This window comes from Empidonax traillii, unplaced genomic scaffold, assembly GCF_003031625.1.
Source record: "Empidonax traillii isolate 1590-97213 ecotype Southwest subspecies unplaced genomic scaffold, ASM303162v1 scaffold798:size368312, whole genome shotgun sequence".
Taxonomy (NCBI): Eukaryota; Metazoa; Chordata; class Aves; order Passeriformes; family Tyrannidae; genus Empidonax; species Empidonax traillii.
Window position 1 is genome coordinate 45,195 of NW_020955991.1, and position 14,035 is coordinate 59,229.

Here is a 14,035-nt window from a genome sequence, read left to right on the forward strand (position 1 = left end):
CTCTTGCAAGAGGATTTAGAAAATCTATGAATATTTAAAGGAAAGAAATCAACTCACCCTGATTTTGCTACATAGTGCATGACTAGTGTTAAACATATTTTTGTCCAGATGGAAAAACTAATCAAACAGAAACGCTAGAGACATACAGACACATGCTGTTTCCTGTTTTTTTACTTCCTTTATGCTTCTTCAGGTTAAAGAATAGGATACCCCAAGGCATCCTCTAAGTTATTGATACATAAAATCACAAAAAGGTGTACCTGTAGATCAACAAACTTTTTATTTCCAAGGAAAAAAAAGTAACATCATTAGTTCAGGGAAATTCAGGTGTCATTTGAATCAAAGACCAAATACCAACTGACTTCAGTGACAGAAGGAACTGGCTTTTGGTCTGAAAAGCCACCAAGCTACTTGTGGTCTAGAAATATAATTAAAGTTTAGTTTGTAAACAGTATCAGTATCATTGTGCATTTAAGTTTTTTTCTGTTTCTTTTCTTTACCTTATGTATACTGATTACAGATGACCAGGTCCTGAATCCCTCAAGCCAAAGGAACACAGAACATTCATTGACTGTTCGTACCAGGGTAACACGCAAATCAGTTATTTGGCAAGTAAGGAAGTAGAAAAATTATTTTAATTGTTCATCAGTACTTTGTTAGAATTAGACTATACTGCTCCCAAAATTCATGACTAGTGAGTTTTAAGATAGATGTACTATTAAAAGAGGGAGTATCACTGTGAAAGAACCCCAAAATAAGGAAAGAACTTGGAGCTCTGTATGTGAGAAGGGTTGGTGTAATGGAAGACAGTACCAGTTTATTTCCTTGTTAGGTGTATTGCATGATATTTTCTTTTTTACCATGGTTAAATCCTTATTTAAGGCAGGGCATGCAGGGTTTGGCAATAGATCTTGCAGATAAAGATCTACTGTTCTGCTCTGATAAGTGGAGGGAGATCTTCCACTCTGAAAGCAGTGGAAGAATACTAGGTCTGCTCTTCAGCAAAATGAAAAACCACAGCATGTGAGTAATCCGATCTTCAGTCATCAAAGTATGTATTCAAGTTGTTCTCTGAATAATGATGGGATTAGTCACGGGGGTAAGGTTAAGTGCTTTTGCTGAACTATCATATCTGGACATAAGCCAGAGTATTCTGTGCAGGTCTTCTTGGAGGTTTTCTCTGCAAACACTGGAACACCCACAGAACTGTAGGGAGCCTAAAGATTCTTTTCTATGCTTTCTATATAATTATCTCACAGAGACTCCCTGAACTTAAACTTACTGAATTTTGCTTGCTTCAAAGCATGTTGATCCTTGTATAGGATATTATTTTGTTCTAATACCAGGACCAAAATGCTACTTGATACTCCAGGACAGTGCTGTGAAGAATAAATCTATTATAAGGGGATATAAACCATTATTCTGTTTTCAGAAGTCATTGGAACTAATGACTGTGTGGATATAATTGAAAAATATGACCATTAATTTCTACAGCATACAGAATATTCATCTGTAGTAACACAGATACCTTATTTTGGAGTACATAGCAAAGAAGCAAACAAAGGCTTGTTTGGATGAGATCATACCATGAGAGTAGGTCCCTAAGATGCTGATTTCAAACCAGAGAAGAGCAAGTTTACACAGCCCAGATAAGAGAGGGCTGTCTGAACCTCAACACGCAGAAAGCTGGTGTTCTGCTCCCCTCAAACCAAGGGTGGTCAAACAAAGAGGATCCTCAGGCAAGGAAGAAACCCCCAGGCCTGGAAGTAAACTGAAAAAGGGAAGGTGGGAGAGAAAACAATAAAAGTAGCATCCAGAATGATGCATTCCTATCTATCAGTTTTTTATGGTCCACAGTCATAAGGCAGAAACACTGCACCAACAAGTAAGGGTTGATGCACACCTGAGGTGTAGCAACAGTGGGATATTTACAGACACTTTGACTAAAACTACTAGAGTAACTAGTAACTCTTCTACTGATCAGTGTCCTCCAACTACCATTTTTTAGATTATATTTTTCTAACTGATTTTTTGGGGTATAATAAGGAAAAAATGAGTACAGATATTTGTGTGGAAACCGTGTCTACTAAAAATTCATTGATAACTAAGTCCACTTCTGTGCAGAGAGCCTGAGTAAGAGCCATATGCCATTTATTCTTTTTCACTGAAGACTGTGAAGACCTTGATGGAGGCATTTGGCAAAGTTGCTTGTGTAGCTCTTAAAAGTTATAAAAAATCTGAGGCTAGATCTGAGCTGAAATAAGTGAGAAGGGGAGCACTAAAATAACGGTCTGGAATGAATACGACTTTTAAAGGGATCAGGCAGTTTAGTTTTACCTAAACTGTGACAACAGTAGATCCAGTGAACACTTTTTTTCTAAACCACTAATAAAAATACAATTGCCATTCATCAGAATGAATATACAAGCTATTTGCACATTTTGCAAACTTAGTATTGTTTTTTCAGTCAGAAGCTGTGCCATAGAATACTTTCTTCTGTTAGCAGTGGCACCATTTCTAGTAGAAAACTTGAAAAAAAAAAAAAAAAGAGAATAAATTAGTTGAATTTTAAAAGTATTGATATGACTCGATGCAATGTTAAGGTTTCCCTCTTGAATTATAACTGAGTTTACTGCTTTGAAGTCTCAAACCTGTAACTGTCAGCTGCAACAATGAGAGCAGACAGGGCACTTTATGGTAGGTTTACAATTCTAACTGCAGAAAATGTGAAGCAAAGGATTGGCATAATTTTTTTATATACATGTAATCAGGTAGTTTCTGACATTTGGAGTAATCATTCCAACTGGTCACAGCAAGTCAGGTTTTTTAAAGTCTGGGTAAGTTTGACAAGGGATCTAGATATCCTATCAAATTTTCTGCAGTAACTCAGTCCCATGGAAAAGGTTTCATATACTTGCTCTATTGAAAAGGCAAGACTGGATACGAAGTAAAAGGCACAGATATTATAGAACAGTCACATTTCTTGAATACAAAGATCTTATAAATTAGAGAAATATTAAAATTGGGAACAGCCATTTTGCTGCTGCTTTATTTCTCCGTGCTGACTGTTTCTTGACCAAACATCTCTATCTTTTCTGATGCTGCACCACCGTGTGCTGGAGGAGTCTTTCCTGAACAGCTTTTCTTGCTTCTTCCCATTTCTGTAGCTTCCACCAATGTGTTAGTCAATGGTTTTCCCAGCGTTTCTGGAAGCATTATGGTTAATATTCCACTCAGAAGAGCCATGATTCCAACAAGCAACTGGAAGAAATAAACAGTAGCTGTAAAGGTAGAAATGTCTTTCAAGTTGTTTGTAGTTTTGATCTTGCTTGAGAGCATGTTTAAAATAAAGCACAAGGAACTGTAATGTAAAGATCATAAGTCTTAAATATTGCCTGTATAAAATATCTACCTTTTTTTTGTTGATTATGCAGCACAATCAATGAGCAAATGAAGTGTTTTGTTCCCAAGGGATCAATACAGTGCAAACAGGAATAATTCTGTCTGAGAAAACAATATATATTGTCTTCATTTTGTATTTCTGCTATCAGGCATGTATTTAAGAACTGATTGTAGGATTACATACATTTATTTTTATATGGATGTTCCCAGAGCCCCAATTTCCCTGCCACCTGTAATCTCAATTCACTCTCCAGCTCCTGTGGAGCTATACCTGTACCTGTGTGCCTGTCCCTCCTGCATAGCCAGACTGAAATTTCTTAGTATGGCCCATTGGCCTCAAGCTACAAAGTGCACATCTGTGCTCAGGAGAGCTCTCAGAGCATCAGCAGATGATGAGCTAGCTCTCGAGAAGAATACTTTGCTAAATTCTGTTTCAAAGAACTGTTAGGAGTGCAGGATAGTTGCACTGGGATCACGTTTTGGATTTGCCTGTGGTGTACACAGTTCCATAACAACAGCTTACTTCAGCATGAGTGGTGTGAGGATCAGGATAATGTGTGTAGATTTAGAAGCACACATTTGCTCCAGGAATATCTACTCTTCCCCTTCATTTCTATGTCTTGTTCAAGGAGAACAATTCACACTTTCCTCCTTTGAGTATAAAACAAGATTAAAACCCTGACATTCCTCCAACACCAGGATATAAATGACCCAAATCTGTCCTGATAGAAATGCTTTCACACAGTACATCATGCCTGGTCTCAGTGTTTTTCCATTCTATGACTCTGTACTTTGATACTGTATTATCCTTATCTTGCACTACGCTGATTCTCAAGTCTGTCCTGTGTTTAATATATTCTTTCCAGATATGAGAGAACATTTGGAATTATTGTGCCTATGTTTCTCACACGGAACTTGAGACAAGAACTGGCCAGCTACCATCTGCAGCTATGCTGGGCTTTAAGCCAGAAAGGTACTTTAATATTCAGAAGTCTCTGTTGTAACTTTGAACAGTGCTATTTTCATGTACATGCACTATGCTTCCCTTCCCCTCCAAAAGAGGAGGACAGTTTTTCTCAAGCATTATTTTGAGAAGCAAAAGTCATACTGTTGCATACAGTCCTCTTTTTATACTTGCATGAAATATAGAGGCTGACAAAATAAAAAACAATAAGCAAAATACTGCTAAATACTGAAAACTACAGTGAAAATAAAATAGTTATGCTCTTACCATGAAAATTAAAAAAAAAAAAAATCCTAACAGTAATAGAACCAGAGGAAATGGCACAAACAGTGCCTCAGTGACAAGCTGAGGGAAATTCTTGCAGACATATGTGGCAGGAGTGATATTTAAAAACATATTCCAAAACCCTAAAATCTCATCTCTGTGTGTCAAAATTCTTCTCTACTAATAAAATATGATTTTCTGCTACAGCAAGATGGATGAAGTGACACATGGCAGCTATTCCACAGTAACCTCTCTTATGCACATCCTTTAGGCTTCTCATAAGTTTATATTTGAGGATACTGCAGTCTGTAAAGAATATTGAATCTTACGGACATAGATTTGGAGTGTATAAGAACAAGGTCACTACTTATACCCAACAGAACAAGGTTAAAGCAACCCTGTGTGCTTTAAATATGTGTGTCTTCTCTGTTTCAGTTAGTCTTTTAGACACTTGGCATTCTTCTCATGTTTTCCTTCCTCATGAACCTACCTCTTATCCCCCTGAGAACTCTCACTATTCTGTAGGCGTACACTTCACATTTTCCCTGCCTTTTCATCTCAGCTCTCATAACTCTATTCCGTCATGTTTTCTTCTATTCTACATGAAAGCTGATGTATGCTGAGTAATTTATAAGGCATCTGACATAATTTAGCCCTTTGCTTGCTCATTACAAATATGTACATTTTGTATGTATGTACCACTTTAAACATACAATTCAGTATCAGAAAATGTTCTAATATAGTCAAATGCTTATGGAATAAAGTGTACTGTTGTTCAAGGTATTAAAGTACATTTAAGCAGCATTGAAGTTAATTTGACAGGTGTACCTTCTTAAATGAACTACATTTTCAGGGCCTTAATTTTTGAAATCTGGCTTTCTGCTTAGCCAAACTCTCAGAGTACTCCCAACACTTCAGTACAGCCAGCAGCTTCTAATATCTACCATGGAAAACTTCAAAAAAAATGCACCATCATTTTTCAAATGTCCTCTGCCTTTCCTTGAGCAACAATTATAATTTCACAGTGGTCTAAGACTAGGATTTAATATATTTAGTCTAGAACAAAAGGCAATTTGAATTAAGTATCCCTAAAAATAATACTTTTATTTATGAGAACAAATTATTATTCCAGTCAGTTATTTATATTTATATTTACATCCACATGTGGTGGCTTTGAACCAATCTAAAATATAACGTTATTGACAAATTTCCTACTTCAACAAAAAAGCTAAAATTTTGACCTGAAAATCCATTAGTATTAAACACAGGATTTGCATTCATTTAATTTTACTGACTTCATTGGGGTCTTTTTAAATTTCTAATTTATGTTTTTTCTGAGAGATAAATCCAGTCTGTTAAAGGGCTATTGCAACATAATTCTTACCAGCCAAGAAACAGAAATAGGTTATACATGGAGCAGTTGCTTTACTGTACGTTTTCTATAAAGTTGTCACATAAAAAACATACTTGTCAAGTTATTCAATATTTATAGCCATTCCAAGGAGATACTTGCAGTACTCACAGGTGGCATAACTGTACACGAGGCAGGCTGTCAAACAGCAGTATCAACTGCTCGACCATGTGTGGTGTACACAGTTGATCGGTGTGATGCATATTGGTTTACTTACAAATATAATCCATTTTACTTCATTTCCATTCCAAAAGGCTTACTTGACCTGAGACTTGGCACGCTATGCTCCAACTCAAGACAAGCCTATTTAATAAGCTGACAAATGCTCCACAACAGGAGCTAATAATGGAAACATATTCACTGTGAACTACTACACAACTCTACAAATACTCTGGATAATTTTTGTACACTGAGAGTTGTTCATAGCTGAAATAATTCCTGTGTTTATACTGCCATTTGCACTGCTCTCCAGCATGTTTGAGCACTCCCCATCTGTGGTTGAACTGCAGCACTTCTGCAGATACTAAAGCTTATCTCATCCAGTAAAGGCAAAATGCTGACAAGAGAAAAAGAATGTTCTCCCATGATCTCTCTGCTGTGCAAATGTTTCTTTGTCTTTTCTGGGTTGATATTTTGGTTTGTGTGGGGCCATTGTTAAGAAAGAAAACATTTTTAGGAGCTTGAGGAGATAAATTAATTTGTGGTCTCCTTCATCCCCTTAGTTTTTATCTAAAACAACCAAAAGTAATTAATTTAAATAATGAAATGACCTTACAAGAATTCTCTGAAACCAATCTCTAGCATCTATAATTGAAGATTTTATAGTTACAAAATCAAAAGGGCACAGTGCACTTTTTCAGGAAACTCCAGTGCAGTGGACAAAATTTGAGTAAGAATCCAGGTTAAAGACACATCCCCTTACATTTTCATCTTCTGAAATGTATAATGTACATAAAACATCAGTGTGCTAGTAACAGTGAGTCCTAAGGGGTTTTTGAAATAATTAAAACTATTTTTAAATCATTAATAAATTCTTCTTTACTTAAAATTTTAATATAAACTTTGTAATTCCTTCTGGTTTTACATATATAGGCATAATTATCCTTCAAGGACAAGCAAATGCTTCATAACAGAAGTGCAATGAAGAATTGTGATTCATCTGTAAGCAGGAAATACTTAAAATATTTTATCCAAAATGGAGCTGCTACATAATGCAGACAAAATGCCCAAAGTCCACAAAGGAATGGTCCCACCTCTCTTTTCTGGGGCAACTGGTGGCAGAAGACAAAACCTAATGAAAACATCAGCTGGAGTTTCCTAAAAAGTAAGGTGTGCCTAATGAACACAAGGTTCTGTTGCTTGTCATAGCCACCATGAACCTGATCAACATACCATTTTCTTTTCTGTTTCATTAATTGTTTTGGTCAGTTCTTCTAAATGAACACAGAAAGGGACCTTTGGGGCAGGTTTGAAGACCAGGTGTAGTAAGCAAAAAACATTCTTGATCTTTTGGAAGGCTCTTCCAAAGATGCAATGTCCCAGGGAAGCCATGGAAAATATTAAGGCATAGTGTAAGAAAAACCAGCCACCTGTGGTGAGTTCAAGAATAAAAGAACTGTGCCTTTAAAGAAGGGTGAGAAGAAGTCAGGAGCATGGTCAAAAAGTACTAGGCCTTCAACAAAGTATGGACTACGACACCTCCTAAATGCTGCATGGTAGATGCAGAATATTTTAATGGTAAATATTTTTATCAACTTTATTCTAGGATTCAGTGCATAAATATTTTTCTGTCTCCCATCATAAAAACATTTCAAAATATTTCAGTGATTCAAAGTCTCCCTTTTGCTTTAGTTGCATATTTTTAACAATATGAAGTGACTAATCTTTGGGATTTAAAGTTTTGAACAAGAATGGCTTACTTAATTTTCTTTTCAAAATAAACATTCAGCTTTTGGTTCCTTTGTCATGTGAAAAACATACTTGGCAACTTATTAAAGAGAAAAGAAGTGACACACACACCTTTTCAAAACCAGAAACATTCACAATTGAAATAGATACTTACAAGGGGCATAAAAATCCAAACACTTCTCAGATATACACAGAAAGGAGCAACCACACTTCCTACACGGCACATCATGCTTCCACTTCCAACAGCAAGGGATCTAGACATAAAAAAATTTGATTAATGATTCTAGCAGATAAAGGAAACACTTAGAAATGCACAGACACTTAAAACATCAGTAGGATTTGTGTCTTTAAGCAATTATACTAGGAAGCTGTCGCTATGCCAAGGTAAATTTTTGTTATAGTGAAATTCAGCTGCTTCTGTAATTGAGATTAAAAATATAATAATCATTCAGCACAGATCACAGGATGAATAACCAGGACTTGTAAGAAAGGCATAAAAAGTGTTTAGGAAAGTACTGAGTATTCTTCTAGCTCCTCAATGGAACCAATCAATGCACATGGAATGGGAAACTAATTAAAAAATGAATAAAAAACTACGGTACAGCCAAACACCAGACAACTCTGAATTCATCCTATCCTAAGTCTTTCAGATCACCTCTACTGATGCCAAGAGCTGCTGGATCAGGTGCAGAACAATAAGAAAGGGAATGAAATAACATCCAGTTAATGAAAAATACATAACTGGTAAAGGTTCTTACCTTACAATTGTTGGGTACAGTTCTGCTGTGTAGAGATATATAAGGCCAAATGCCACACCTATTGAAAATTTTCCAGCCATATTTGCTAAAATAATTAATATACTGAAGTCCTATTGAAAGAGAGCACAAACAAATATATCACCAGAGAATAACACTATCAAACATAATTGAAATTCTTCAGAAATTGTGAACCTAAATAAGCAATTCTTATTGCTTGCTTTTTTAAAAATTGCTCAGTAAGTTACCAATGTCCATATCGCTCTTTACCAGTCCTGGTTCACTGAATCCTGGCAACATTTTACATGTGACTCCAGCAATGACAGTGAAACCTGTACTGAAAATGCAGAAATCTATCTTAGACTGGCAGCTGCAATTTAAAACCAGCCTTTAATCAACTACACGGTTTAGAGAGAGCAGCTGCATCTACTGACTTTAGAGCGTTTAAAATAATTTTCTGCTATAGGAACACTTTCAACAATACGTGACTAACCTGAGGTATGAACATAATTAAAACACAGATCAGTGCACTTAAAATAAGGAACGGAATGAGTGTGTTTCTCCTTCCCAGTTTGTCCATCGCAACGCAAGCAATGATATAGCAAGGCAACTCCACAGCACCTGTCAGTATGAAATTATTTCGTTTTAAGTCATGGTTACACATATTCATGGTATAACCCTAGCGTCCTCTTTATGAGGATTAATTTAATCTAGGGGGTAATAAATACGTAAAATCTAGAGATAACCAGTGTGTTGGGCTAGTTCATTTGGTAACCGAAATGGTGACAGGAGGCAGAAAATGGCCTTAAATACGGTAATGAGAGTGGAGAAGGACAAGGGAAACAGGTTTCACAGAGCAGACCAGCTCTAGTTCTCCTTGGGATGGAAAATTACAGAAAACAGCAAGGCCACAGTTCTGCTTTTAGGACAGTGGCACTTGTGTTTTAAAGCTGTACATTTTCTGTTCTTCTCCCGCAGGTATTTTCACAACAGCTTAAGTATGCACACAAGGAATATTGTTAATGTCATACTGACACACCTCTAAGGACTTGCTAGCTTCCACCTGGACACAGAACTGAAGGCACGGGTGCCTTCCCCAGGTTCAGCTCAAAATCATCCCAAAGTAAATGGCAAGCAAGGTCTCTCCAAGTCCAGTTTTTCACTCAGCTTCACAAATAAAGACTGCAGTTCGAGCTTACTCTCTTCTCCATATAAAAGAGGGCAGCTGCTTACAACATCCCACTCTTAAAACAGATTGTGTCTTCCTAATGTCTCTTTCTGGAGAAAAACTTCTGTGGGAAGGAACTGGCATTTGGCGAGGACTGTCCACAAACACTGTGTAAACATGATTTGCCTCAAGACAATTATATTGAGCCAGTTTGGACATGTTTTAAACCAATTTGCTCATGAAGAATGCTACTATGTCCAATGTAAAATCAAGGAAGAACATAAGATACAGCCCTGAACAAATGTGCTGCATTCCTTTATTAAGTGTGTATGGCATGTCAATACAGCTGTAATATCAGGAAACAATCTTTTGGGCTTGTGTTTGTTAGTCTGCTACAATATTTTTAGAAGAAGTGGATACAGTGTACTCCAACCTAACAATTATGTTATCTGTGCAATATTAGCTTCCACTCTTCAACGCATCAGTCTAACAATACACTGTAATAATATATGACAAAACAAACTGAATTCATGAGAGCCTCAATCCTTCCATGTGCTTATGTACACGATCAGTCACATTCACTTCACTGAGAGTACTCAGTTGCACAAAGCAAACCACATGATTTAATTCTTTGCTGGCTCAGAGCTACATGTCTGATCTAGAGTCTTCTGAAGTCAATGGAATATTTCCACTGATCTTAACAAACTTTGAATCAGGCCCTGAATGCACTGAACTGCCTTTATAAACAACAAACAGCTTACACACCAGGGAAAGATTATACTCAGAATGATAAAATTAAAATATTATTACATCTTAATAAAAATATACTTTTGAGAAAACTCTTGCTTGTGAGAATTAAGAATCTGTTTTTTACACAGACAAACTCAATATATCATGACTGTAAGGGATAAAAGGAATATTTTTTTCTCCTATTTTCCTCGTTTGTGCCTCTAACAGTGCAGTGTGAATTTTGTGTTGCTCATCTGTTTCCCCTGGTGTTTGTGAGGATCTGTTATATGCTTGCAGGGCAAAGAGGAGACAAGCAGAATGTGGTTTTACAATCAGAAAGACAGATAGAGAAGAATTTTGTACACCATCAAATTTTACATTCTCTTTTTTTTTTTTTTTTGGCTAAAAAGTGGAGTGAATGTTACTCCTGTGTTAGTCAACTTTATGAAGAGTAAGCAACAAACTTTTTGAACAAGGTTCATAATTGAATGAACAAAGTAAAAAAATTGGCTGTCAAATCTATAGACATTTCTAAACGTTATGTTCCAGTTCTGTCATTAACAGAATAAGGTACAAAAATATTTACCTATGAGAAAGAGATTTAAATATTCATTGCCTCCTAGACTGACAGAACTGAGGGAGAAGACGTAGTACCCCAAGCTCCCAGTGAACCAGATCAGCCAGACTGTGATGGTCCTTCTTGCAATTTGCCAATTACAAAACAGGTCTAAGATGTTGTGCTTCTTTGTTGAGGACGTGTCATTTTCACCTGTTCTGCCACTGTCTGGATCATCTTGTTGGACTGAGCACAGTTCAGAAACTTTGCAGGGAGTGTTTACTTTATTCCATCTTGCCATTGTATTAATGACTTTTTGTGCATCTTCGTATCTTTCCTCTGACAGGAGCCAAAAAGGTGTTTCTGGGAGCATCCAGCAGCACAAGACAAAGGGAAGAGTTGCTATGGAGAGAAATATCTGATAGACCCACCAGGTTCGAACCAAAAATCCCACGAGTGCCACAATCATGATTCCCATAGCAAAAAAAGCATGGACATGCATAGAAGCCCAGGTTCGTCCTTTAATGCCAACAAATTCAGTCACATAAACAAAAGCCACAACCAGATAGCCACTTGAAACCTGGGGGTGTGGGAGAAAGAAAAGAAAAAAAAACAGAGTGAGTTTTGTACGTGCTCTCCTTGTGCACCAGCAGTAAAAACAAAGAGTAACAGTGTTCCACATTTGTGTACGCTTAATCGCCACAGTGCTGGCCTGTCTCACACTGACAGAAAAAAGGCAACCCTGAGAACAAATCAGCTGGAGGAAAAGTTTGCTCAAACCTTCAGACTGCCCAGACACTGTATTTAGAAATGTGAAGTGAATTTGGATGCATCTCTGTAGTGGGGGACAGCCAGCAAGAGACACCTGAAAAGGAACCTAATTTGCTGATGTCATTAAGCCCTTCCCCTCCAAAAATCAGGTCCCTTAATGACATCACAAACCGGATGCTCCGGAAAATGAGATCCCCTGAAGTGATCCTCACTTCTGAAAATCCACTTGACCTTGGCTTTTAAGTAGACTGCTACTAACTTGCATATCGAGGAACTGCATATTTACTGAGAATTACCTTCCACACCCTCCTAAATGATCTCATTAAATCAAAATTTTTACAATGTTTTATATATATATATATATATACACGTATATATATATGATTATAGGTTCTCATGTTATGCAGTGAATGCAATTACTGGAATGTTCTGCATAATAGTATTTTTTTCCTTGAATATATATATATTATTAAATATATATATTTCAGTTTCTCTAGCAACATCAAATTCATGGTCTCTCAAAACATTTCAAAACACGGTTAGAAAATATAAACTAGAAAATATTTCAGTATATTGTTTTGATTAATCAATTTTCTGGTTGAAAATATGAATGTTAATAATCTCTAATTCTGAACCCAGTGAAGTTGATAGGAAAGTTGTGCTGATCACAGTAGTTTTAGGCCTGCATCTTGCAAATCAGTACCAATGGCCAGTTAAAACCTGCAGCATTGGTCTGGTCAGTGAGTAGGAAGTGAGTAGAGGGACTCTCTTAGATCTCACTGTTCAAGGCCGAAATTATGCAGTTTTTCCTGCTAGGAAATTCTTCTAAGCTCTCATCAGGCAAAGGGAGCTCCAGGTGCAAGGTTCTGTCTTGACTAATGCACTGTCAGCAGGAATAAAATAAATTACGTGACTATTCTCAAACATCTAGCCCACCTTAAATAAGTTACATGATTTTTTGTTTTTGTGATGGCCTTCTAATTTCTGTATGCATTATGTAGTGAAAAGCTACAAATAGTATATTTTTGGCTGTAAAACAGTTATTTAAAATTGGTTAATATATATAAATATTGAATATATATCAGGTATGGAATATATACCACATATATATATATATATATATATAAAAGTATGTGTGTGGGTATGCATAAACACATATACTGAAATACTCTTAAGTACAGTATAGAACATTTAAGTGTTAAACATATCTACCTATGTATTTAGTATTCCAGATACAGCTTAAAATACCATAGAGATGCACAGAAGAGAAAATGTGCATCTGTCCTCCATCACTCAAAATGGTAGAGATAAAAATAACACTTATTATAGATTTGCTAGTTTAAGAAAAACTATACTCCATTTCTAACAATGAGGAGAAATGCAACTGCAGCTGCAATGCAGAATCCAAAGTTTGCTGCTCACACTTGGTATTTAATTACCAGTCCAGCAGAGGTTGGGATGGAGGAAGTACCAAACACTGCTTCATACAGACGCTTTCTATTAATTCAAAGAGGAAAAGTGCTGTGGTCCAAGAACATTCAGACTCTCCCTGCTCTGCTGAAATAAGTGCAACAGATGGGGCTTTAGAATAATGAAGTAGGGGAGGAAATAATAATAAAAGGGAGGTTTTCCTGATAAGGGGTAGGAAATGACACGTAAAAAGAGCCAGGGTGATCATCCCTTCTTACCATAGCAAGGAGAAAGCGCACAATCACGAAACTGTAGTAGTCAAATGTGAAGGCCACTGCAATGCCAAATACAAACTGACCGGCACTTGTGAACCATATAACACGCTGTCTTCCCAGTCTGCAAAGCACAGCAGGAACAAAATTATGAATAACCACACGATTCTATTAAAATGCACCTGCAACTGCCCAGAGAGCCTAGGTGGAAATTTAACAACTTGCCACAGAAACTCTGGTTTAGTTACCTGCATTAATTTTTCAGTGATTCCAACTTCCAAGGAAAAGGAAGTTCCTATGAATGGCATGGCAGTGAGCATTACGCATGTTCACCTCCAGTTTCAAGTTTAACTTCTGCATAACCAATCTGCAAATTTAATCTGTTTCCTTTGTGAGGACATAAATCACTTTTTCAGATATTTTAT

General features: G+C 36.7%; 1 protein-coding gene across 3 annotated transcripts in view; it reads right to left on the reverse strand.

The window, feature by feature from the left end:
* Window positions 1-257: 257 nt before the first annotated feature.
* SLC22A16 (solute carrier family 22 member 16) overlaps window positions 258-14,035 on the reverse strand; it is a 34,585-nt gene continuing 20,807 nt past the window's right edge. For all 3 annotated transcript variants that reach the window (XM_027901552.1, XM_027901553.1, XM_027901555.1), the window contains 6 exons: window positions 13,617-13,734; window positions 11,188-11,737; window positions 9,198-9,325; window positions 8,708-8,817; window positions 8,104-8,203; window positions 258-3,261 (listed from right to left, as the gene is read on the reverse strand). In XM_027901552.1, the coding sequence (XP_027757353.1) occupies window positions 3,049-3,261; window positions 8,104-8,203; window positions 8,708-8,817; window positions 9,198-9,325; window positions 11,188-11,737; window positions 13,617-13,734 (1,219 nt within the window). In that variant the 3' untranslated portion in view covers window positions 258-3,048. The remainder of the gene's footprint in view (window positions 3,262-8,103; window positions 8,204-8,707; window positions 8,818-9,197; window positions 9,326-11,187; window positions 11,738-13,616; window positions 13,735-14,035) is intronic.